This window comes from Stegodyphus dumicola, chromosome 12, assembly GCF_044657685.1.
Source record: "Stegodyphus dumicola isolate Sdum_Otavi_A_Nest chromosome 12, ASM4465768v1".
NCBI lineage: Eukaryota > Metazoa > Arthropoda > Arachnida > Araneae > Eresidae > Stegodyphus > Stegodyphus dumicola.
In genome coordinates this window covers 64,671,840-64,695,142 of record NC_140779.1, presented here as the reverse complement: position 1 = coordinate 64,695,142, position 23,303 = coordinate 64,671,840, and the positions used below count along the sequence as shown (strand labels likewise).

Genomic DNA, 23,303 nt, shown 5'->3' with positions numbered 1-23,303 from the left:
CGACTTCAAGATGTGATTGACCAGCAATGTGTCACCACGTGCGACGTGTGTAAAAATCATATGAATGTAAAAGGAAAAAAGAAGAGCTTATAAGTGTGTAACCAGACAGCGCGATAATATGAAGATAGAATTCATCAAGTTTCAACCGCAAAATTATTCGATGGAACAGGATTGCGCGAATAGTCACGCGTCGGCACTCCACGGACATTCCATTTGAGTTATCGCATTGCGAGTATCTAAGTTATGATATTTTAGTATGTATATGTGTGTGATAAATGTGTCTTATTTAATCCAGAAAGTATGTGTATTGAATAAATATGTGATTGGAAAAAGAAAATAATCGGCTCATGCATGCATCAGTGGGTAAGTCTTGTTAATCTATTTAGTAATGATTAAGCAATGTACTAAACACCAAATTTTAGTTTAAGTATTTACGCAAAATTAATTTGTACTTGATATTCTTAGTATCGACACTTTATACGATCAAGGCCAGCAACACCACATCTTTCTTCCCTTGTAAGCTTGTCATTCTTATAAATAAAAAATGACTTTTCTTTCACTTTTTTGCTTTTTGAATTTGTGACTAGGTCACACTAATTTAATTTAAATCTGGAGTTCCATAGATATCTAGCAAATGTTACGCAAGTAGCTAAGCAATTACATCAGATTCTTCTGCAGTCGGATTTCCTTGTCAACTTCACGCGTAACCTGAGCAAGCAATGACAAGAATTCATTTCATAGGATTCATTCATTTCTTCTGGGAGAAAAGAGGGAACATTACTTGAAATGTATAATTATCAGTTTAACTGAAAAAAGAAATAAAAGAGGAAGGATATTTAAATCTTAGAGGACTTTTGCGGTCAAACAAAAAGAGGTGTTCTCTCCACCACGCGGAATATTGAAGCAGTAATTCCACGAGGATCTATCCTTGGGCCAATTCTGTGTTTATTTTATGCCTCAAACTTTCCCAAGCGGGATCAAGAAATAAGTCTTATTGTATGTTCCGTGGGCGACACTGCTATCGCAGTTAAATTCAAAGTCTTTAAATGCAAATCATGCGATTAAACAGCTGCAATACTATTCCAGCGATATTGAAGAATGGTGAGCAGACTGAAAAGTCTCACTAACCCCAGCTTTTCATCATCAGCACCGCTGAAAATATGAAGGAAAATATCATTCAAATCTCAAGTTTTTCGATATTACTGTTCTTAAAGTCAAAAAAGCAAAAAACCTTGGTATCATATTAAATAATAAATTAACCTGAAATAACCATACTAATAAAATTCTCAGCAATGCCTACGACATTAAAATTTCCTCAAGCTTTTAATTATCAGAAACTCAACCCATTCACTTAAGAAAAAATTTACATTCACAAAGCCATCATCCGCAATATCTGCACTTATGCTTCTCTTGCCTGGAATACTAGCAATGACAACAACATCTAAAAGATCCAGACTTTAAAAAAAAAAAAAATTCTACGGATCATTACCACTCTCCCTACTTCATTCCCAATAAAGATATTCAGAAAGACGTGAAAGTAGAAAGCATCAAAGATTTCATTCTCAAACGAAATGAAAAAGTATCACATGTGAGAAAATGGCATACAAAGATGTTTTCAGTTAAGAAATCCTGGAAGATGACTATAATCATCATACGTACGCCCCCATATCTTTAAATATGGCTAAATTTGAAACTCCTACAGCCTTCGGGATCCTCAATTAACAGTTGAACGGCTTCAGCACCTGTCTATAAATCAGAGGGTTGTGAGTTCAGGCATTAGTCTTTACATTATCTGTATTTTATATTTTTTTTCAACAATTTACACATCATATTACTAATTTATTTTCACCTTATTTTTCGCCTTATATCTCATGTCTCTCTTCATTACTGTAAAGTTTTACATCATTTTTCTATTTATTCAGAGACTGTATATAATTTTGTAGCGTTCCTCACTTTGGAATTCTAAGTTAATGTTGGAAGTGAAGAATCTAAGAACTGATAAGCGAATAATCGCTTCTAACCCTTTATTATTCCGATAAGATTTAACAAAACTCCGCCTGGGAGTGTACAAGCAAAGCCCGCACTTGGACTTGAACTTAAGAAGAACTAAGATTTAAACTAAAACTAAGAAGAATTAAACTAAAACTAAGATTAACTAAAGAAATATAGTCGAAGCTATCAAGGTTGAAAACGAGTTGGCCCCTTAACTTATTTGACGACAAAGCTTAGCAAGGGCCTGAATACGGCCGGGCGTAATAACAGCTTTGAGAGAGAGAGAGAGTGGCCAAAAAGGCAGACGCGCGTAAATCAGAAACTCTGATTCTCTCTCACTCAGTAAGTAACTTCGTGGTTTAAATACCGCTCCTCCTCATTTAATATTCAGCAAGATTCCAAAACTACGTTCTGGTCGGAAGTAGTAAGTTGAAGTTAAGAATTTGACAGGAAAGGAACTTTAACTTAAAATTTAACTGTTAATAAAATTAACATAATCCTTACAATTTTAATTTCGTGTTTTGGTATTATTGCAACCATCTTGGCGTAATTTGGCAACTTTTTGAAGTAAACAAAATAGTAATTTCAGATGAATCCATTCCAAAGAATCCAAAGGATGTTATTAATTGCATATCATGCATGTTATTAGGTACATATATTAATTTTAGTTCTTCCCGCCTTTGTGGCCAGCTTCTTATATATTCAAAACAGTACGTATGAAAATGGCGACGTTGCTTACTCAGAATTATTGATATGGTTAACTGAAGAATTGTTATGCGCATGGTTGCCACAATTTGGCGACTTCTGAAAATATGGCGTCTTCTACTAAGGTGTTGCGATAATACGAAAGTAACGTTAGGCTTTGCACTTATATGCATTCTACCATAGCCTGGGATTTTTGTACAGTTGTGCATCATGTTTTATTATTTATTGCTACATTGAGAATATATCCAGGAAATAATTATTTTTTTTATCTTGTGTTTTACATGTGTATGTTTCCGTGTTTTTCATGTTGGCTGTCATGCGCGCGATTATTAATATTATGCAATGTAAATTCTGTATTTACCCGTAAGGAATTCTCTACATTCCTACGACTTCTTATCATTAATGCAACATTTAAATTTTTGAATATATGCTCAATTGTATTATTTATCCGACTGTACGTTTTCATTAATATATTTTATATTTACTTAATCTACATATAATTACGTTTCTATTTTCTATTTTCACATCTCCCACGCTGAGGTATGCAGCAATCCTCCCAGGAATTTTGTATTTATTTTTCTATTATCTCTCATTCTCAGGAATTTTGTATTTATTTTTATCTCTCATTCTCAGGAATTTTGTATTTATTTTTATCTCTCATTCTCAGGAATTTTGCATTTATTTTTAATTTGTTATTCTCTTAATTACTTTCATGAACCTGCTCTATCATGTGCCAATTCTTGGCTTACTTATCACTGACCTTGAAAGAGCTCTAGAGCAATTGAGCCGACCGCATAGAATTAAAAGTGCAAACTTTCATCTTTATGATTTTAATTATAGAGGGCATTAATCAAGAGCATAACCAGGCTAAGCATGACACTACACATATTACTATTATGATTTTAGCAACTACACCACAATAAATTAGTCTTTCTTCATCATAAAATCCACAGCTTTTCTGATCACAATCTTCTTTAATTCAGAAAAGTAACTTTTCGAGGACTGTTATTATTGTTAATTGTTATATTTCTGCTATAGACAAATAAAAACCTTCCATTAAGAAAGTCATAATAATATCTAGTTTGAAATAATATTACCCTTCGAATTCAACGTAAATTTAATGCCGAAGTTAGTTAGTCTCTTCTTTAAATTCATGATTCAGTATTTTGATTACTTGTGAGTAATGGTATTCAGTATGAAAAAACCAAACGGTTGCTATAATTTGGAGTGGAAGTAAAAAATATTTTCTAGAATTGGTTAAGTTAAACACTGAAATAAGCAATATAAAAGTTAATATCTTCCAAACATTTCACCTGATGCCTGAGTAGTAAAAATTCTTTAACTAATACTGTAAGGTAAAATTCAATTCCGCATAAATGCAGGCTTTAGCGGTGACATTTCAGCGGAAAGTACTGAAACCAGCTCCTAAAAATCTGGGCTTCACGGGACGTTATTGTCTGCCATAAATTTCAAAACTTGAGTTAAGCAGTTTAATACTTTGGATCTCATCAACATAAATTTAAATACAGGAGGCAAACAATCTGAATCAGCAGCGCCATTCTGTGGCGGATGAAGTGGTGGGATGAAAAAATATCCACCGCGAAACTGCGACGAATAAAAATATTTGAGAAAGCGAGGAAGTCAAGTCAAATTACCGAGATGCTCAATTCGCCGTCTCAGTCAAGCTGACAGTTATTCCACAGATAGAAGTTTCTCGAAGCGTGTCAAGAAATTTTAAAAAAAGAGGAAAAAATACTGGGACAAAAGAGAATTAGGGATTTGTTATTCATTAAATACGAAACAATTTTGGTTCCTCTGAAAGGATTTAAGAGAGTGAGACGGAGAATAGGTATAATGACCCCACCGTGATGATAAATTGAAAACTTCAAAGAAATTCTCGCATCCTATTTCCATAGATTATGAACGAACGCGAGCTGCAGCTGGTATTTTAAAGCGACTTATGACTATTTTAAGGAAATTAGGAAAGATACATATTTATGTCTCTAGAATGAAATGGGGTAGATATAGTATTTAGCATAAATTCAGCATTCAGATGAAAATCACAGCTATTTTTCGAATTAGATATGAAATACTGGAAACTTGATTTACATTTAAACTATTCCACTATATCAGATGGCAGTGGAGTCATGAAGCATAGACTAGATCAAGAAATTTTGCCATTACTGACAATTAATTGCTTAAACCGGCTGAAGGGTTTCACGATAGCGAAATATGATTGAAGATTAGGAGCTCCTATATTGATGTATGCAAAAGGCAAAATTAAAAAAATATTTTTTGATGCTTTTATATAGTCGTCAGTCACTGTATTTATTTTCATAAAAAATAACACAAAAATTAAATATTTATGAAGAAAACTTCATAAAGTGATTTAAATGAGCTAACACATGTAGATGAATTTATTTGAATAAGGCAAAGCACAAAAGAATTAGTTATCTGTCTAAGAGAAGAGATGCCGTTGAGGACCCTTCAAAGAGAAACCTTTTGGTATTCATACTACGCACGAGCAAAATCGAAGAAAAACCAACCAAGTACTCAGCCCTAGAATAAAACTCGAATCGAATTCCCAATACTGAACAGTCTTAACCACCTGGCGAATGGTGGGGTCCCACATGCAGACGAAAGCCTTTAAGACATAATCCAAAATGCTTGATTGCAAAAATAGAATCTAAATACTATATAGTCTTAGTCAGGATCCTGAAACTTTATCGACTCGCGGTATCCTAAAACTAATTTTTTTCTTGTGAAATCCTCAAAAACCATCATATTTATTTTTTGAACCCTTAGTCTGCAGAGATATTAGGTTAATTGGAAGTAGGAGAGATGAAAAATGAGCAACGCCTTCGACGGGAATCGAACCACGGACCTCTGGAATAGGCGCTCAGCATGCAGGCCACTATACCGCGAAGGAACGTAAGAAGGCGAGAGAAATACCTTATAAGAATCTTCAGAAAAAATAAATTAATAAAATACTGAAAATATGTCAATATCACGTGCACTTCGCGGAAAAAAAAAATTCATCATGATTTTACTCATAAAATTTAATTTATTTCGTATTACACAGGCTATTTTTAAAATAAGGTCCGTTTATTGATATCGTCTGAAATTTCGCGCATGCGTGAGAATGCGTGCGCTCGTAGGCTGCCAGCGTTCTTTGCGCAGAGTAGGATTCCGCCTGCAATCACCACATCGATTATATGTACGCTTCGTAGTGTGAGATTAAAATAATTGAAAAATCTTAGCGGTTAGTAACACACAAATGCTATAGAGTATATTCATCACTAGATATGTGAAGTGCATGAAAATGCTGTGAGTGACGGCAAAGTTCGAAAGTGGATGAGCAAAAATTGATTTTTCCTTATCATGCATATTTAAACTGACAAGAAAATTATGTCGAAAAATAGAGAATAGTATATAACATTCTAAAATAAAAGTTTTTACTCAATAGTTATTTTTTATTGAAAAATAAACTTAAAAAACTTAAAAAATAATGTACTTAAAAAATAACCCTTATAATAATGTCATTTTCTGTTAGCATACTTTTGTTTATACATATGTATATATACATTCCTGCTTTAATATGTGGACAAATTCTGCAAAAATTCTAACGTAGTATCTTTCGAAAATTAGCTTCAGAAATTTTATCTTAAAACCCTTATCTTATCTTTACATTGTCTTCGTGTGAAATCTTACCTTAGACCTTACTTAAAAATAACCCTCATATTTTAGGTAACAATAAAATGAGAAATAAAATTGTTTTAGACGCTTAGTTTTGTGGTTATAATCAAAATTCTTGCAAAACCTCAACAGGAGTCGCACGGAACCCAGTTTGAAGACCACAGTTTTAAACTAGGGAAAATAATTAATGCATTCAGAAAGAGCTTTGCAAGGATATCCTTGCATTATCCCAACACCTAAAACATATTATCTTATCAAATGAAACAACTTATCCTAAAACCTGAACTTTATGTTATCCTAATACTTGAAACACAATTATCTTAAAATTTGAAAACTCCTTTGATAATGATTAAACTTCAGGTTTTCATTTACATATAAAATACTTTGTGTTCTGCTATCAAAGGACCTGAGATAATTGTGTACTATTTTTTAAATTAAACTTAAAAAAAGTGGTTAGTGATTCTGATTAACGTACCGAAGGGCTCACAATCGAATACCAGAGAAGGTATGAATGTAAATTGTCCGCCCCTTCATAGGAGGTAATGGTGACCGCCTATTAGGTGCCTCCATAATAAAATGACCAGTGATTCTAGCATTAGTAGTGGTCAAAGCCTAAAATGGGTAGTGCCCGCCCATAAAAAAAATAAATAGGAAGAGAAACAAACCAATGTAAAACTTTAAATCAGACAAAACAGCAATCTTATTTTGTCCTAAATTTTAAGCTATTTAAAACTGAACTGTTTAAAATTTACACCAAAATAAGGTTGTTCTGCTTGATTTTAAGCAGTTTGATAAGACAAATAAGATTAGGCTCTTTTCAACACTCGAGTTTAATGATCTCAGTTGCCTTACAGAAATGGGACAAAGAAAGAGGAAGTAGGGACTAATTGCTTTGGAGGGGATTGCTTCATAACGGTGCCTGGCATAATGGTGCCGTACCCTTATGCGAGTCTACCGCTGTTTGAAGAGGCAGAATCTTTATAATGGTGCCACATCATAAAGTAGCAAGACTAGTTTCTAGCTTGAAACTGATAGTCTCTGCCTATGTTACGCTAAAGACTTATCTTTAGAACAAAAGATTCAGATCATTTTTTTAACATACCGCGTTAAAACTTCAGGTATATCTTACCTGCACGCCTCTCCTGTTGGAGAATCTTTTCCACTGGCTGAGTCCTGGTCTCCAGTATTCTAATAGATATTCTTCTGTATATTCTCTGCCTTGGCCATTTCCGAATCGTCCTTGTGTGGCTACAGCTGTGATGACATGAAGGCTTGGTAAGTACACTTCGAGATATTCGTGAACATCCTTGCTGATTTGACGCTCGGGACACCAAGCGCCACCGTTGATTTCGTTGTCCAGTCTGTGAAAAAAAAATTATTAGGAAAATTAGTCAAATAGTATTTTAAAAGAAAACACACACTAGTATTTGTTTGAATAAATCAAAGTGGAACGGCACGGATTTTATTGCTCTGACTCGAAATGTTCTGAATCTCCAGAAAGATTTCCGTTTCTTTTTTGCTGAAAATTTATTCATCAGCAGAGGAAATATGCATTAAGAGATTTTTTTTAAAATGTTTATGCTTAAATATGTGAAAACTTATGAGTTAATCAAACGAAAAGAAATATATACCAATATAAAACTTTAAATTAAGCAAACGAACAAAAGATTATGCAATCCATTTTAAAGTGATATCTTTACAAGCTCTGCGTAATATAAAAATTCATCTTAAAAATCCGTATTAAAGTGCTTATATTTTCCTTGTCAGTTTTCGACAAGAATAGTCGTTGGTAACTCAAAGTTTTATAGTTTTATAGTCAGACTAGGCGCACATTGTTCGAGACGGTGTAATGATCACTTAGAACTGTCGCATATGGGGTACTTCAGGTCCCATGCTGTACAATAAAAATCTCTACATTCTGAGTCTGTGACTGTAGACTTTTATTCTTGACCGCTTTTTCTTTCGAAGAATATAATCCTTAAGCCCCTAAAACGTTTACCCCACACCGGCCGATTACTGCGAACTTCTGCAACAGCAAGTCATCCCTGCTTTACAAGAACTAGACTATTTAGAGACTAACATCTTCATGAAAGAAGATGTACTACTTCGTATCGACCGACAAGTGGAGGAACTGCTTTATGTATTTTTGGAAATGATCGGGTAGTTTCCAGAAGTTTTCCGAATTCTGGGCCTTCTCGTTCCCCGCAGCTGTGAATACGTTCGTTATGGGATTACTAAGATATAGCTATGGAGAATGCATACGGATTCTAACTGAATTGAAAGCATACACTACTCCTTGTTGCTGTAATTCTTCAAGAAACACTTCGCGCTACTAGTGACCATACCGTAACGCATTTTGACCACGTGACTGACGTAAATGTACATTCAATAAATGCGGTGATTAAATTAAATTTTACGTTCCCATATATTTCACCTTTTCAGCCAGGTGGTCGAAAGTTTGCTGTTCCCTTTTTGCTATGGTTTATACAACGTATATACCAGATTTCAACGGAAAACGTCAACCAGAACGGGCTCTACATAGGTCTGAGTACCGTCATTTTAATTATAAACAGAATTCCAATTAAGATTTCTTATGAACGATCTTTACATTTTGAAAGTATAAGCCTAAATAAGGATAAGCCTCTTATAGCCATATCTTTGTTATAAGTCTGCTAATAGCCATATCATTGGGTCTATGAAGATTTAGACTTTTTATGGGAAACTATTTATTGCTGAGAAAGACAGTGTTAACATGCGGCAATAAAAGTACGAAATGCACAATGAAATTAATTTTAGGAAGCATCTGAAATGAGAAAATTTTGGGTTTATTTTAACGATACTAAAACTTTTAACTACACAGTAAATTATAATAACAATAACAATATAATAACAACAAATAGTTATTTATTGTTGTTACATCTTGAAAATATTCAGTAAATTTACAAGATCACAGAGTAGAAAATTTTCAGATGCACTTGTCTAGGTTGGAGAATGAAAGAATATTTTTTTTTCAAAGGCCATTTCTTAAACATAGTTAAAGAAAAGTTGTATGCTGAGAATTAGAAAGACAAATCGGAAATGCTCTTCAAAATTTAATAGCAGCTTGCTTTAATTTAAACTAATAAAATTAGTTTAAAACTTATTTATTTAGAAAAGGGGAAAATTATTTCTATTTTATGAACTCCTGATCCTACACATTACTCTGGTATATGCTTCTAATATAGCTTTTTACTTGGTAATTAAAATGAATACTTTACAGTCAAAACTTTGGGTCTCTTTTTTGTTTCTGCGTACATGAAAATTTGAATTTACAACGACAATAAATAATTCCAAAATAACATAACACTCGACGAGCGTGTAAGGGTGGACGTGGATACTGAACAAACGTTTTGCCTGCTTCTAAAGATTTTTTTTAAGCTCTAAGTAAGAAGTCCAGATTACAATACAATGAGATTTCGATAAGTTTCTAAAAGCTAAAATTGACTAAAGATCTTATTGAGGTACTAGAAAATGATATTTTCAGAGTGGAATTGTGTTTCATAACATACTAGCATAACAAGCATTTTACTGCTCTTCAGTCTAAAATTTGTGAACATCCTTTCCAAGAACATTTAATGAATGTTTTAATTTCGAGAAAAATTGCCAGATGTCACCAAACTTAACGACCATTTGGCGACATTTTGGTCCAAACACTGTAAAACAGGAATTGATATGATCCCTATATGTAACTGTAATTGTTTTTGGCTTTACGTGTAACTGTACCTGCATCCGGCTTTACATGAAACTGTTACTGCAAACGATTTCCAGCAGTTTCGAGAAACCGAAGGTACTGGAAATTTCTCCGTGGCCTGGGAAAAAACTTTGTAACATCAAAAAGAGCACTAGTTCTCAGTTTTTAGTTCAGAGTCGAGAAATCTCCGTGCGAGCTTTGCTCTTTCGATGCGCTTTGCGTTGAGTTGTGTTTAACGTTCTTAGTAGGTTGAAGTGGTAACTCAATCGGCAGAGAACCGACAAAAAAGAATATAACGCCATCTGCCCAGGAAACCAGTTATGAATTATGAAAAGGATTATGTTAGAATTTTAAACCGGTGGAAAGACCAAGCTTGGAATTATGCCATTAGCTAGAAAAATGAAGTTTTATGAATGGTACAGCGTTCAAGGAAAAAGTGCTCACCAACTGAAGAAGTTTTGCGGATAATTTTTGCATAATTTAAAATTGTAGTTAATTGTGCTCTGTCATACTAAGAAGAGCTGTACGAGTACTTTTTCGAAAAGCTCCAGAACTGTGAAGTGTTCCTTTTGAGAAGATAAATGTTATCAAGATATCATCGGTTCTGTGTGCATTCAATCCATTACGAACCCAAGATTCATTTACGGGCATTTCTAATGTATCTGAATTTGAAAAGACGTCTGAATGTATCTTCTGAATCAGATAGCCCTCCTCAAAGAAAGGGAAAAAAAGAGCAAAGTTGTGCAACTGGAATCGCATATAGTGATTCCTTCACAGACGCAGTAATTTGTGCTTTGTTTATATCAGGACGAGAACGACCATTAATATACACCATACATATCACTACACTAGGCCTAGCACCATAACACCACCAGTTATATGTAGAATTTTTAGACACATGCAGCAGAATATGAATGCATGTCACAGTATCCAAACTATCAGAAGTAGCCAGTTAGGCTAATATATTTGTATTTATTTAGATACAAATAGCGTTTAATGTGTTAAAATATACTATTATTGCTGTTGATAAAACATGGAATTTTGATACAGAAATAGCTCAACAATGAACTGAATGGTACTCGAATGATAAAGCAAGTCACTGAAAAGTCAAGGTAATGGTTCCTTTTTTTATTCTTGATGTAGCGTGTTGTAAAACACTGGTAATCAATTACGTTTATTATGTTTTTCTATGAAAGCCAACATTTTCCCTTAGCTGTTAATTCTCACACGCTTTGTCCTAAGAAATCGAAATTCAGGACCTAAATGCTTTTTTGGAATACATTACTTAATAAAAATAACCAGCTACGGGAATTTTATGAGAGCGTAAAATTTTTTAATTGCAATAGAAACATCTGTCGCCTAAAGGCTCAAAAACAGACGAATAAAAAAGCTTAGTAGGCTTTTAAAAATTTAATATAGATTAAAACTGAATATCGTATTTGCATTAGTCATCGATATTCAATCTGATTTCATAAGTTTTAAAACTTAAGTAATAAAACTGCACAGTTTCCTTATGGATCATTAGCTTTTCTCTTTTTACTTTGTCGTCTGTCCGAAATAAAAACATAAATAATAGAAAAAATTCCTTTCTGAATCTTTAGTCATGCTCCGGGCATATAAATTGCAATCATAACGTCCTGATCAAAACCCTATCACGTACCCTATAAACCGAAATCTACCCTGTTTGAGAAAACGGCACTGCGTTATCTGTTATGCCCCCCTTCGTCCCCTTTTTTCATGAGCAGAACCAGGCAGCTCATGACCCACAACTCATTTCTTTCTTTTGTATGTCCTCTCCTTCTCAACCTCACTCTATCCTTTAGCTTGAATTGCGTTGTCTTCGATAAACGCTTAGGGCGACTGGAATTACCAAAAAACAGTGCCTCCGCCATGTTTGTTCACGAAAGGTGAATTTATTATATAATTTTTTTAAGGAAGAATTCAATACACGTCCGTGAATTAAATTTTGTGCTACGTGTTCAATGGCGAAAAGTTTTCGGAAGGATTGGGAGTGAAAAATATTTATCGGGGAGATTGTGATTGTGAAAAAAAGGACGCGTACTTCATTTACAGATGTGCCCCAAAATGAACAAAAGATGCGGGCTTAATTTGGGTTTTGCGAAGTTGCGAAAATAATTTAACTTTTGGAAACAATTTATGTTTAAATTTCAGCTTAAATCGGTATAAAACAAGGCACAAATAAACCCAGAGTCATTCTTTGTATAGGTTTTTAGCTTTTTAGGAAAAGTAATTCAAATCAAGTCTTCTAAAAAATACTTATAGCGGATACTGGAGAAATTTTAATATCCGAAGGAAAACGCCAAACATATAAAATGTTATGTTGAAATGCAATACCTTAATAAGTTTTGACATCTCTGTATATTTATGTTCTTATTTATTTATGTTCTTATTTATTCATGTTCTTATTTATTTATGTTCTTGTTTATTTACTTTCTCTTTTTCTTGGACGCTGGGAGAGAAACGTTCCACTGCACTAAGTATATGGCTCAAGGATTTTAATTGCAACAGAAACATAATATCAGCATAGATTTGAAGATTTCACAAAAAAGCAAATTAGACTGGCGTAGAGTTTGAGCAAATCTCTATCAACTTAGAGCACAATAAGACATAGGGAAGAAACAAAAGTTTTTGCAAAGGTGGAACAAGTAATAACCATATTGATAATAAAATCAATCAGCAGGACGACAAACAAAACAAATATAACGCCATCTGCCTAGGAATCATGAAAAGAACTGACATGCTTAGAATTTTAAACCGGTGGAAAGAACAAGATTGAAATTATGTCATTAACTAAAAAACGTGACGTTTTATGAATGGTGTAGCGCTCTAGGCATAATTGGTCACCAACTGAAGAAGTTTTGCGGATAATTTTTACATAATCAAACTTAAAATTGTAGTTCAGCGGCCATTTGTTATAAGATATTGTTTCAGTCTCCTCTTTGAACATAGGATTCGTAATTTTTGATACAGATTGTAAATGTTTTTATAGTTTGATCGATATATGTCAAGCAGTATCCGCCGAAAATATCGCGGTAAAAACATGGTGGTCGAAAACGTAAAGGAAAAAAGAACGCAAGACAAAAATATTGTCGTACAAAACATAGTGGCAGAAAAGAAGCAAGATGCAAACACCGCAGTTTTGAAGCATTGTGATGTAAAACATCGTCATAAAAACAAAGCGGTTCAAAATTATTGCAGTTTTAAACATGGTCGTAAAATATATCTTGTTACAAATCATTGCATGACCATAATAATGAATAAATGTGTTTTTAAGACTTAAAACGCTGTAAATGCATATTCGCATAAAAATATTACTACTTCTGTATTTTACATTTTTGAAATAATTAATAATTTTTTGCTAAAAAAGAAAGAACGAAACTTAAACCTTCAAAAAATTAAAAGTTGTAATGCGAATGTACCTTGGCAACTTTTAAAGTCTGAAAAACCACATGTCTGCGGCGATCTTATCGTCATGCGATGATTTGTAGGCGCTTTATTTTTTACCACAACATTTTTCACGATGTTGTTTTAAAATTGCGTTGTTTTTGAACTACTTTATTTTCGACGAAGCTGTTTTATACCTCCATGTTTTAGAACTGTAAAGTTTTCTCTTTCTTTTCTTTTTCCCCAATGTTTTGTATGACTATGTTTTCGCCTTGCGTTGTTTTTCTTTTTTGCTACGTTTTCATTCGTGATATTTTCACCGCAATGCTTCCGCCTGTAACAGTAACAAAAGGTACTGACAAGATATGCTATAAATTTCCCAACAAACGAAAATGAGAGATGATATCTTTAAGAACTGAACAATGAATTGTATTCATAGGTTTGAAAAGGTTTAAAAAATTCTATCACTTATCAGAAAACAACTGATAGGAGATAAAATACCAGAATGTATTTTGCGATAGGTTAAAGCAATGAGGGAATGATTTTTGTGATGGCAAGATAAAAGCTTTGAAAGGCATTATCAATAACTTTGAGAGAAACTTTCTGTTAATGGCATTTCATTTAAAAAATTGAGTTCTTGCTAATTTCTTAGGTCCATTTTGCAAATTGAAAATAAATCTATTGCTTAGAACTAAGTAGAAAAACGCAGACGTTATTGCCTGGTTTACTTTTAGTCAAATAGCCCCAATAAAAAACTGCGAAATGAACTCAAAATGAAGATTTTTTTAAAAGAAATTAACTTTATCCACTGTACTGGGATAATATAAATTTATTAAGAGATAACGCAAAGTTCGGTAAAAGATCGCAGGCCTCTTAAATCTTTTATATCCAAAATTTAAATAAAATTTCTATTTGAAATAATTTTATAGAAACTAATTTTAAATCCTGCAATTTATGCATAAAATCTGAAAATTGCATAAATATAATTTCATATTATTTCTTTTAAATATGAAAATGTTAAAAACTATTAAAATGTGGCACAATATTTAAAAATTATAAAAAAATGTTCTAACTAGTAAAGAAGACTAATTCAAAATAAAATTAAGTTTTTAGCACTTATTTCAGAATTCTTTAAGAATGTTCAGTAAATCAAACTTGAATAAGAGGAATTGTATTTAATCAATTATTTCATTTCTTTGCTCAAACTAATAAAAATAACTTTATGAATAAATTTCTAGCAAATAATGAAATAAATAATTAAATCACTAGAAATGTGTCCTAAATTGCATTGAAATCTTTATTGTTAACGTTTATTGAAAGAAAATATCCATGAATAAGTGTACTAAAATTTTGAAAGCCACATAAATAATTTCATTGAAAATCTGGAAATCGTATTTGAATTATAGTATAAAAGGCATTTAAATACAGGAGAAAATCCAAACTTCTAAATTCTATGATTAAATCCAATTTTAATAAATCATTTTCAAATCGTCAGTATAAGTAGCAAAAACAAGCTTATGAAAAGTTTTGAAGGTGACAGGAAATTTTATTGAAAACTTGAAGACTGAATTTGAATCACTTCAAAAAATAGCACTCAGTTATGAAAAATCCAGATTATTTGCTCTTACTAAATCCAATTTAATGAATCGTGATTAAATCAATTTGATCATCTATCAAAACGAAAATGTGATCATCTATCAAAGTATTATAACAACTGGAAACGAAAATTTTTGCTCGTGCTGGAATTAAAATTTAAGAAATCTCTTTGTTCTTTCTATAAGTAAAGCAAATTAATAAAAATAAACATATGAATGAAAATAAGCTAATTTGTAAAGTTTCGCTGTTTATTAGACGCGGCTGCTGTGGCAAAATTCCAAATAACTGACTTAAGTGTTCCGCGCAACTATCCTGGTGCTCCTTAATGATATAATTTTGTACGTTTTTTTATAACTAATAGCCTAGAAAGGCTATTAGTTTCGAAACGGCATTTCGCGTTGCTTCGTTATAAATTCTGTTTCACTTTTTAAATTGTTGCAACTAAATATTATCACTCACATTATATTTAAAGAAATTAAACAATGAAGAATCTGTATGAAAGTATGTACGTTTCTCGCATTGTGAAAAAAACGACGGTACCTAGAGCTATCAAATTCTAAATAACGTAATCCTCCACCCGAGTACAGGCAACTAGATGCGCGAATTTCGAATTTTTTTTTTATCTATTTCATATTCTGTAAAACTTCTACGAATTTTTGATTAACAAACTCAACGACTTCGAAATGGCAACACTGTATGGAAAGTAACATTTTTATCTCCAACAAGCGAGGCTGTTTATCGGAAATTCTACAGGAATTCTGTTTTTAAATATTTTGTGATATTGCTGATGCTGAATTTTATGTGGTTTAAGTGCAAAGACATGACAGTAAATAAAGGTAATACACAAAACGTTAAAAAACGCCCCTTTGGACGTAATGTAAAATCTGAAAGCTCCCAGCTTTCACTTTCAAATTTCAGCAAATCTGAAATAAAATTAAAAAAAATTTTTTTGGGTCATAACTACAGAAGGTTTCTTCACGATTTATGAAAATGATTTTCTATTTAAGTTTTCTCGTTTGCATTTTGAAATAAATATTAGGCATTTTAAATATAATTGTCTGATACTGTTTTGTTTTGATTAGCACGCAGAAAAATAGATTTATTTTAGAAATGGCTCTGAAAATTGATAGATTTCTTGAAAGTTACGTAAATGCACATTCCCAGAAAACTACTCGTGTTACCAAATCGTAAAATAGGTATAAAAATCAAGGTTATTGCCTTTCGAAGAAAGGCATTTTTAATATATTTCATTTTGAAAGGAAAATGCATCTAATTGAAAGTAATTGTGAAAAAATAGCATCAAATTCTCATTCTAATGCTATTCGAATGCGAGTAAATGTCAAGAAAGTTGTTTCTGAAAGAAAATTCTTTGACTCAAAGATTCATTGCATCGGAATTGATATGTTTCTAGGCACTGTATTAAGTAAGATCATTCATAAAAGATTTCAAGCTAGAAAAGACGCTTAAATCTAATGATAATGAAATTATGTGAAAAACGCGTTACTGCTGATAAATGGAAATTTCTGGTGACACTCGATGAGGCATGGAAATGTTTAAGTGACTGTAATAAAAAAAGATCAATTTTCTGTTTTTGAGCTGACAAAATGGCTTCGTCAATGATTTTGATACAACGGTAAATTAAAAATAAAAAAAAGTCTTAAGGAAGACTAAAATTAACTCACTATACTCTCAGCAGATTATTTTAGAACCAACCTTTGATGAAGAAATGCCAGCCTCATATGGAAAGGATATCAATAGATCTGAGCTTCATAAGGACAAAGCCTTTAGTTACCCGTGTAAACACGTTCAATATATTATCAATAATATTTATTAAATATAATATTAAAAAAATTGAAATATTTCAGATTTTATACTACGCCCAAAGGGGCGTTTTTTTAACGTTCTGTGAGTTACCTTTAATTATTAAATATCATGTTCTTCGCACTTAAAGCATAAAATTCACTTAGCAATGTCGCAAAATAATTTTAGCAATGAGCCTATCTTTAGAATTTCCTATACACAGTTCCGCGCGCTGGAGATAAAAAAGGTTTTTTCCCCCGTAGAGTGCTGCTATTGCTCGCTTTGAAATCCTTGAGTTTGTTAATAAAAAATTCGTTCAAGTTTTATAAAATATGAAATAGATAATAAAAAAAAATTCCAAATTTCAGATTTGGTCTTCCACATGCCCATATTCGTAGGAGGATTACGTCATTCAAAATTCGATGGCTCTAGGTACCGTTGTTTTATCACAATGCGAAAAACGTACATATATTTATGCAGATTTTTCTTTATTTAATTTCTTCGAATATAATGCAGGATTCTAACATTTGGTGGCAACAGTTTGAAAAGTGATTCTCCGTTTATAGTAAATCGTCGAAAAATGCCAAAACGAAATTAATAGCCCTTTTGAGCTAACGCTCCTTCGGGCTTATGAGATATATTTAAATTATTTGGAAATGTATTTATTGCTTTCAAAACGCTGAGTTCTTTAGCTAATTAAAGCTGTAATTTTAAGAATGCTGTAATGCGGCATCGAGAAATCTGCGTGAGTCGTTTACTTGCAATTACACTCACACATACTGATAATCAAAGAATGAGTATGTTTTAGTTTATTTATGCGAACGTAACTACATAAAAAAGTATTGGCATTATTTAAGATACTTCTCTATTTTATTACACAAACAAGATCGTAATTTTGAGGTTGGTAAAATATAATAGTAAAAACATTTAGCTCGCGAAAGTTTTATCAACCACAGTTTTTGACATCGCATATGTAATGCTAAGAAAACTGAAATTCTGTAATAACACAGTTATTTTACTGATTCAGAATTCTAAATTAGAATATGCAGTCTTCTTTTCATTACTTTACTTGCAATAAAGGGCAATACATTGAGAGCACTGATTTTCACAACATTAAAAAACGCAAGCGTGATAGATATAACGACGTAGTTATATGAGATTCCTTTTAATCTTTTATTTAATTACTTACGTCTTGCACAGTTTTAATTAATTTCAAGATAAGATTAGTACTGCTTTTATTTCCTAGGATACGATATTAAGATTTAATATGGACTCGTTTTTATTATATATATTTTATAATGCGTTTTTATGTACTTTACGACGTAGTAACATTTCTCATCTGGTAAGTCATAGAGACTTATTTTTCCCTGGAGAAATCAATATTTATGTTATTACCTTTCATGATATTGGGTTAAAGGCATATGCACGAGTTGTTAATACAAGCTATAAATTACAGAATTTATTGTAGCTGTTTTATCGCCCTCTCATATTTTCGAATCGAATTTGATAAACTGGATGAGTAATTACAATGTTGTTTTTTATAACAAGTAGAATGAATAGTAGAATACAACAAAGAAAATTTAAAATTAAACACAAATACCATTTTAATTTGACTGTAATTGTAAAGACCTACTTAATGCATTTCGGAAAAATCTAACACAGGACTGTCTCGCTGTCTCGTTTAAAATGTAAAAATATTCTGTGATGTCATGAAAAATTTAACAGTTTAAATATAATACAAAAGAAGTAAAATAAAAATAAATATATTAAAAATAAAAAAACAGTTATTACCTTTCGAAGAAAACAAACAAACAAAAAAATTGTGAAATAATTTGTAAGATTATATATAATTTTGGGAGGATACGATTGAAATTATAACTTTCAACACAGCTCACAGAGTTTGATGAATATGAAAATTTCTAAGGAAATTTAATTTATTAAGTAAGGCTAGCTTTTGGATAGTTTTGGCAAAAGAAATTTACAGATTTGGTTTGATTTTATATGATTACGGCAAAGTCTCAAGAGCTATCTGCCTAAAGGGAGGGATGCCTTCCTGGAGGACATTCTAAGGTAAAATTGCTCGTATACACGTTACACACGGGGAAAGACTCGAAAACGCCCATGCAGCCACCCCGTTTGCGGAATTCGAGCCTCGGACCGAATTACCAGTTTTCAGCGAGTTTACCGTTCGACCGTTGGGGGACGAAATTTAAAGTAGTTACGGAAACACTGAAAATAGCTGATAATAAATTTTTAATTTATTCTTTTATAACCTAAAACTTATTTCTTTAAACAGAATTTAGAATTCTTTTGTAACTACTAAATGTCAAACTATATTTGCCATTAGATTAGTCGAAGTAGGAACATTAAAAGCCTGGAATGTCCTCGCAGGAATTCAAACTCCGTACATCCCGATTAGTAGCTTGACGTGCTTCTAGTGGTAACACGAAGCCACGCTGTAAGAAGGGAGAAAATACCCTATATATTGTCAAATTTCTCAAGCTTTCGTTGAGGATTAAGCTATGAATTTTAACAATAAAGAAAAACATAATATTGTAAAAAAAATTATGCCTAAATAATAGTTCAAAAAAGAAAATCGTAAGTAATAAATTTATTAAGTAGTATGACATCGAGCCATAAAAACATTCTCAACTACTAAGTCAAGAATCCTCAAACACTGAATTTTTTAGATGCACCAAGAAATGAATCTTTGATGCTACTTTAGGTCAATGATGAGTAGGCAGATCTAACGTAAAATAATATTTTACTTTCACTCAAACCTAGCGATCGTTTGGTTAAACTGAGAAGAATTGTCAAATGGTGCTATTTATCCTTAAGTAATTGTCAAGTAGAGTTATCATCAGCAAGAAACTAAGGATTTATATATCTTTAATGAGTAATAAGAGAATTTTTTTGCTATATTTGTTAACAACATAAATAACTCACAGTATAAAATTTCCTCGCAGATGATTACAAACAGCTAGCTTAAAGCAATTAAGAGTAACAATTTAACATATTATACAACAGACAACTGGTTTCGTTTATTTTATGGGAAAGCACTTAAGGGCTATCTGCTTAATTGAGAGATGCCTTCGTGGAGGACTTTCTAAGGCAAATCGGCTCGTATACATGTTGCACATGGCTAAAGTCACAAAAACGCGGTGTCCGCCGAAAACATCGCGGACGAAGACGTCGCGGAGAAAACAACGCCAACGCAAGGAGAAAACGCCGTAACACAAAACATCGTGGTAGAAAAGAAAGCAAAGAGAAAACGTCCCAGTTCTAAAACATCGTGATACAAAATATAGTGGTCGAAAATAAAGTACCCACAAACTATCGCATAACGATAACGTCGCATACATGAGTTTTTCAGGTATTAAAAGTGAATTTTCGCATAATGACTTGGAAACGCAAGATGGAAGGATAAGGAAGGAAGGGATATTTTTACTTCTATATTTCATATTTTTGAATCAACTAATAACTTTTTGCTCAAAAAGTAAGAAAGAAACTTAAGAATTTAAAAATTGAAAATGAAAATAAAATTAATGCAACTAACAGCATTTAATTTTAAAATAAAAAATCTGAAAGGTTTTCATGTTTTAAATTACGTCCAAAGGGGCTTTTTTTGAAGTTTTGTGTGTTACCTTTATTTATTAAATATCATGTTCTTTGCACTTAAACCATAAAATTCAGTTCAATAGCAATGTCGCAAAATAATTTTAAAATGAGCCTATCTTTATAATTTCCGATACACAGCTCCGCGCTCTGGAGATAAAAAGGTTTTTTTTTTTTTTTTTGGTCCTCGTAGAGTGTTGCCATTGCTCGCTTTTAAATCGTTGAATTTGTTACTCAAAAATTCGTTAAAGTTTTACAAAATATGAAATAGATAATAAAACTAATTCCAAATTTCAAATCTGGGCTTCCAGATACCCATATTCGAATGGAGGACTACGTTATTCAAAATTTGATGCTTCTAGGTACCGTTGCTTTTTGATAGTGCGAGAAACATACATACTTTCATGCAGATTCTTCATTATTTAATTCCTTTAAGTATAATGCAGGGCTCTAATACTTAATGGCAACAATTTGTAAATAGAATAGACTCAAAATGCCAAAAGAGAAATTAATAGCCCTTCTGCGCAAATTGCCCCTTTGGGCTAATTACTACAAAGCTGAGAAAACAAATACGTAGTATGCTAATGTTAATGTAGTATGCTAATGTTAATAAATGCAGCAATATATTTTCCGCGTAATTGTTACCAAGACAAAAATGCTTTAAAGCAATCAGGATCATAATATTTCTCAGAAAGAAAATTCCGTTTTAGTAAACGGTTGAAAAGAAAGAATTTAAAATGGCGATAAAAAGTAGAAACAGCAAGAAAATTTTCAATTTTTGGCCTTTATGCAAATAGTTTCAAGAGTTATATTAAAATATTCTCTTACATTTGAATTTTAGGAAGTAGAAGCTCAGAACTCCGTTATTGAGGTATTTTAAGAACATTAAATGTGCATAAAAGATCAATGAAATTTATTCAGATTTTTGAGTAATGATTTTCCCCTTTAAATGCTTATTTTTATTTAAAATTTGTTTTAGAAAATAAGGAAAGAACTGCTAAACAATGAGTTTCCTAATTTATAAGACGTTTTGAAAATCGTTTCCTTAGCTTTTGCAATCGTTTTGTAAATCGTATTCCTGCTAATTTATAAAATACCTTCATCTTCGGATCGGAACGGAGCTATTCAAGCTTAAAACGTAGTCAAAGAAAAAAGTGAGATATAGTAACGTTCAGTTCATTAGTTTTAATCTTTCTTTCGCAATGTTATTATTTCACTCTGATAGCTCTGATTACGTAAATTGACAAATCAGTTACTACCCCAAAAGGGACTGTTAGTTTGGAAATGGGATTTTTGAGTCGGTTCACTGAACGGCGAATTACGTTTTTGCTACCAAATATTATCACTCTGTATTATTTTTGAAGGAGTTAAACAATGAAGAATTTGCATGAACATATGCATGTTTCTCGCAATGTGAAAAAATGATGGTACCTATAACCATCAAATTTTGAATTACGTAGTCGTTTACCCGAACATGTAGAAGTCCGAATTTTCAATTATGAATTTTATATTTCATATTCTGTAAAACTTTAATGAATTTTTGATTAAACTCAACGATTTGAAAGCGAATAGTAGAAACATAGTACAGAATAGAATATTTTTATCTCCAGCGCGCAAGAATATCTATCGGAAATTCTATAGGATATGTTGTTTTTTAATATTTTGTGATTTTGCTGTTGAACTGAATTTTATGTAGCTTAACTGAGAAGAACGGATATTTAATTATTTCAGTCAACACATAAAACGTTAATAAGACAATACGCTTAAAATAATGTTAAGAAGACAAAAAAGTTTTATTAGCCACCTTATTGAGAAAACGGAATTTTAATATGAACTGAGAAGAGACTGAGAAAAACAGAAAAATATACGCCAACACTTAACACTTCATCAGGAATTCTACACATATACTGCTATTAAAATTTTTGTAATTTTGTTATTGAAACAGTATATGGCGTAAGTACACACACACACACACACACACACACACACAAAAAAAAAAAAAAAAAAAAAAAAAAAAAAAAAAAAAATGGTTAGCCTGAGTGAGTGTAATAATACGTTGACTGCGAGTTGAGCGACAGTGTAAACCTTAACAATCCCTTTTAGGCGACCGTTAAAATTTGAAAACGTTCAAATTTTTTTTATTTCTTTCCTTTGCAGTATATGCTATTTACAACAGTTTGAGTTCCTTCTTATTTACCTTAAAAATTGCGAAGAGATGCATGCTAATATCAAACGCAAAACTGGAAAAAATGTCAGCTTCGAATTAGGAAAGGATTATAAACAACATTAATTTCCAGTGCGTAGACAAAAAATCTTTTTTCTTCAGATGCAAAATACATTCGCCTTGTGTACAAGTGAAATACTTTTAAATCAGGTAAAATAAATTTGCGACCTCATTATTAATATTTTTAAATTTATTGGGATGATTGTTAAAGAGGAATTCTTTACAACGGAGGGGAAAAATCTATATTTCCTGATTCATGGCATTAGAACTACTACTTTTTTGTATATAACTGAAGGTGCTTTTGTTTACTAAAGCAGCAGCTGCGCTGACTTACCAAATCTAGCGAATTTAATTGTCAAATCTGTTATGGACAAATGTCACTAGGTTTTGTTAATATACTTATGGCTAAGCACTTGTGGCTACCTGCCTAAGAGAACAAATGCGTTCGTGGAGGACATTCTAAGAGACATTCTTCTGGCCTTGTAACTACTCAAATGTCGCCAGAGGCATACATGTACAGTAACTCCTCTAACAATGAAG

The 23,303-nt window shown here is 32.1% G+C and overlaps 1 protein-coding gene across 2 annotated transcripts in view; it reads right to left on the bottom strand.

The window, feature by feature from the left end:
* Ddr (discoidin domain-containing receptor 2) overlaps positions 1–23,303 on the bottom strand; it is a 933,786-nt gene that overhangs the window by 126,584 nt on the left and 783,899 nt on the right. For both annotated transcript variants that reach the window (XM_085806493.1, XM_085806492.1), the window contains one exon: positions 7,523–7,754. In XM_085806493.1, the coding sequence (XP_085662619.1) occupies positions 7,523–7,754 (232 nt within the window). The remainder of the gene's footprint in view (positions 1–7,522; positions 7,755–23,303) is intronic.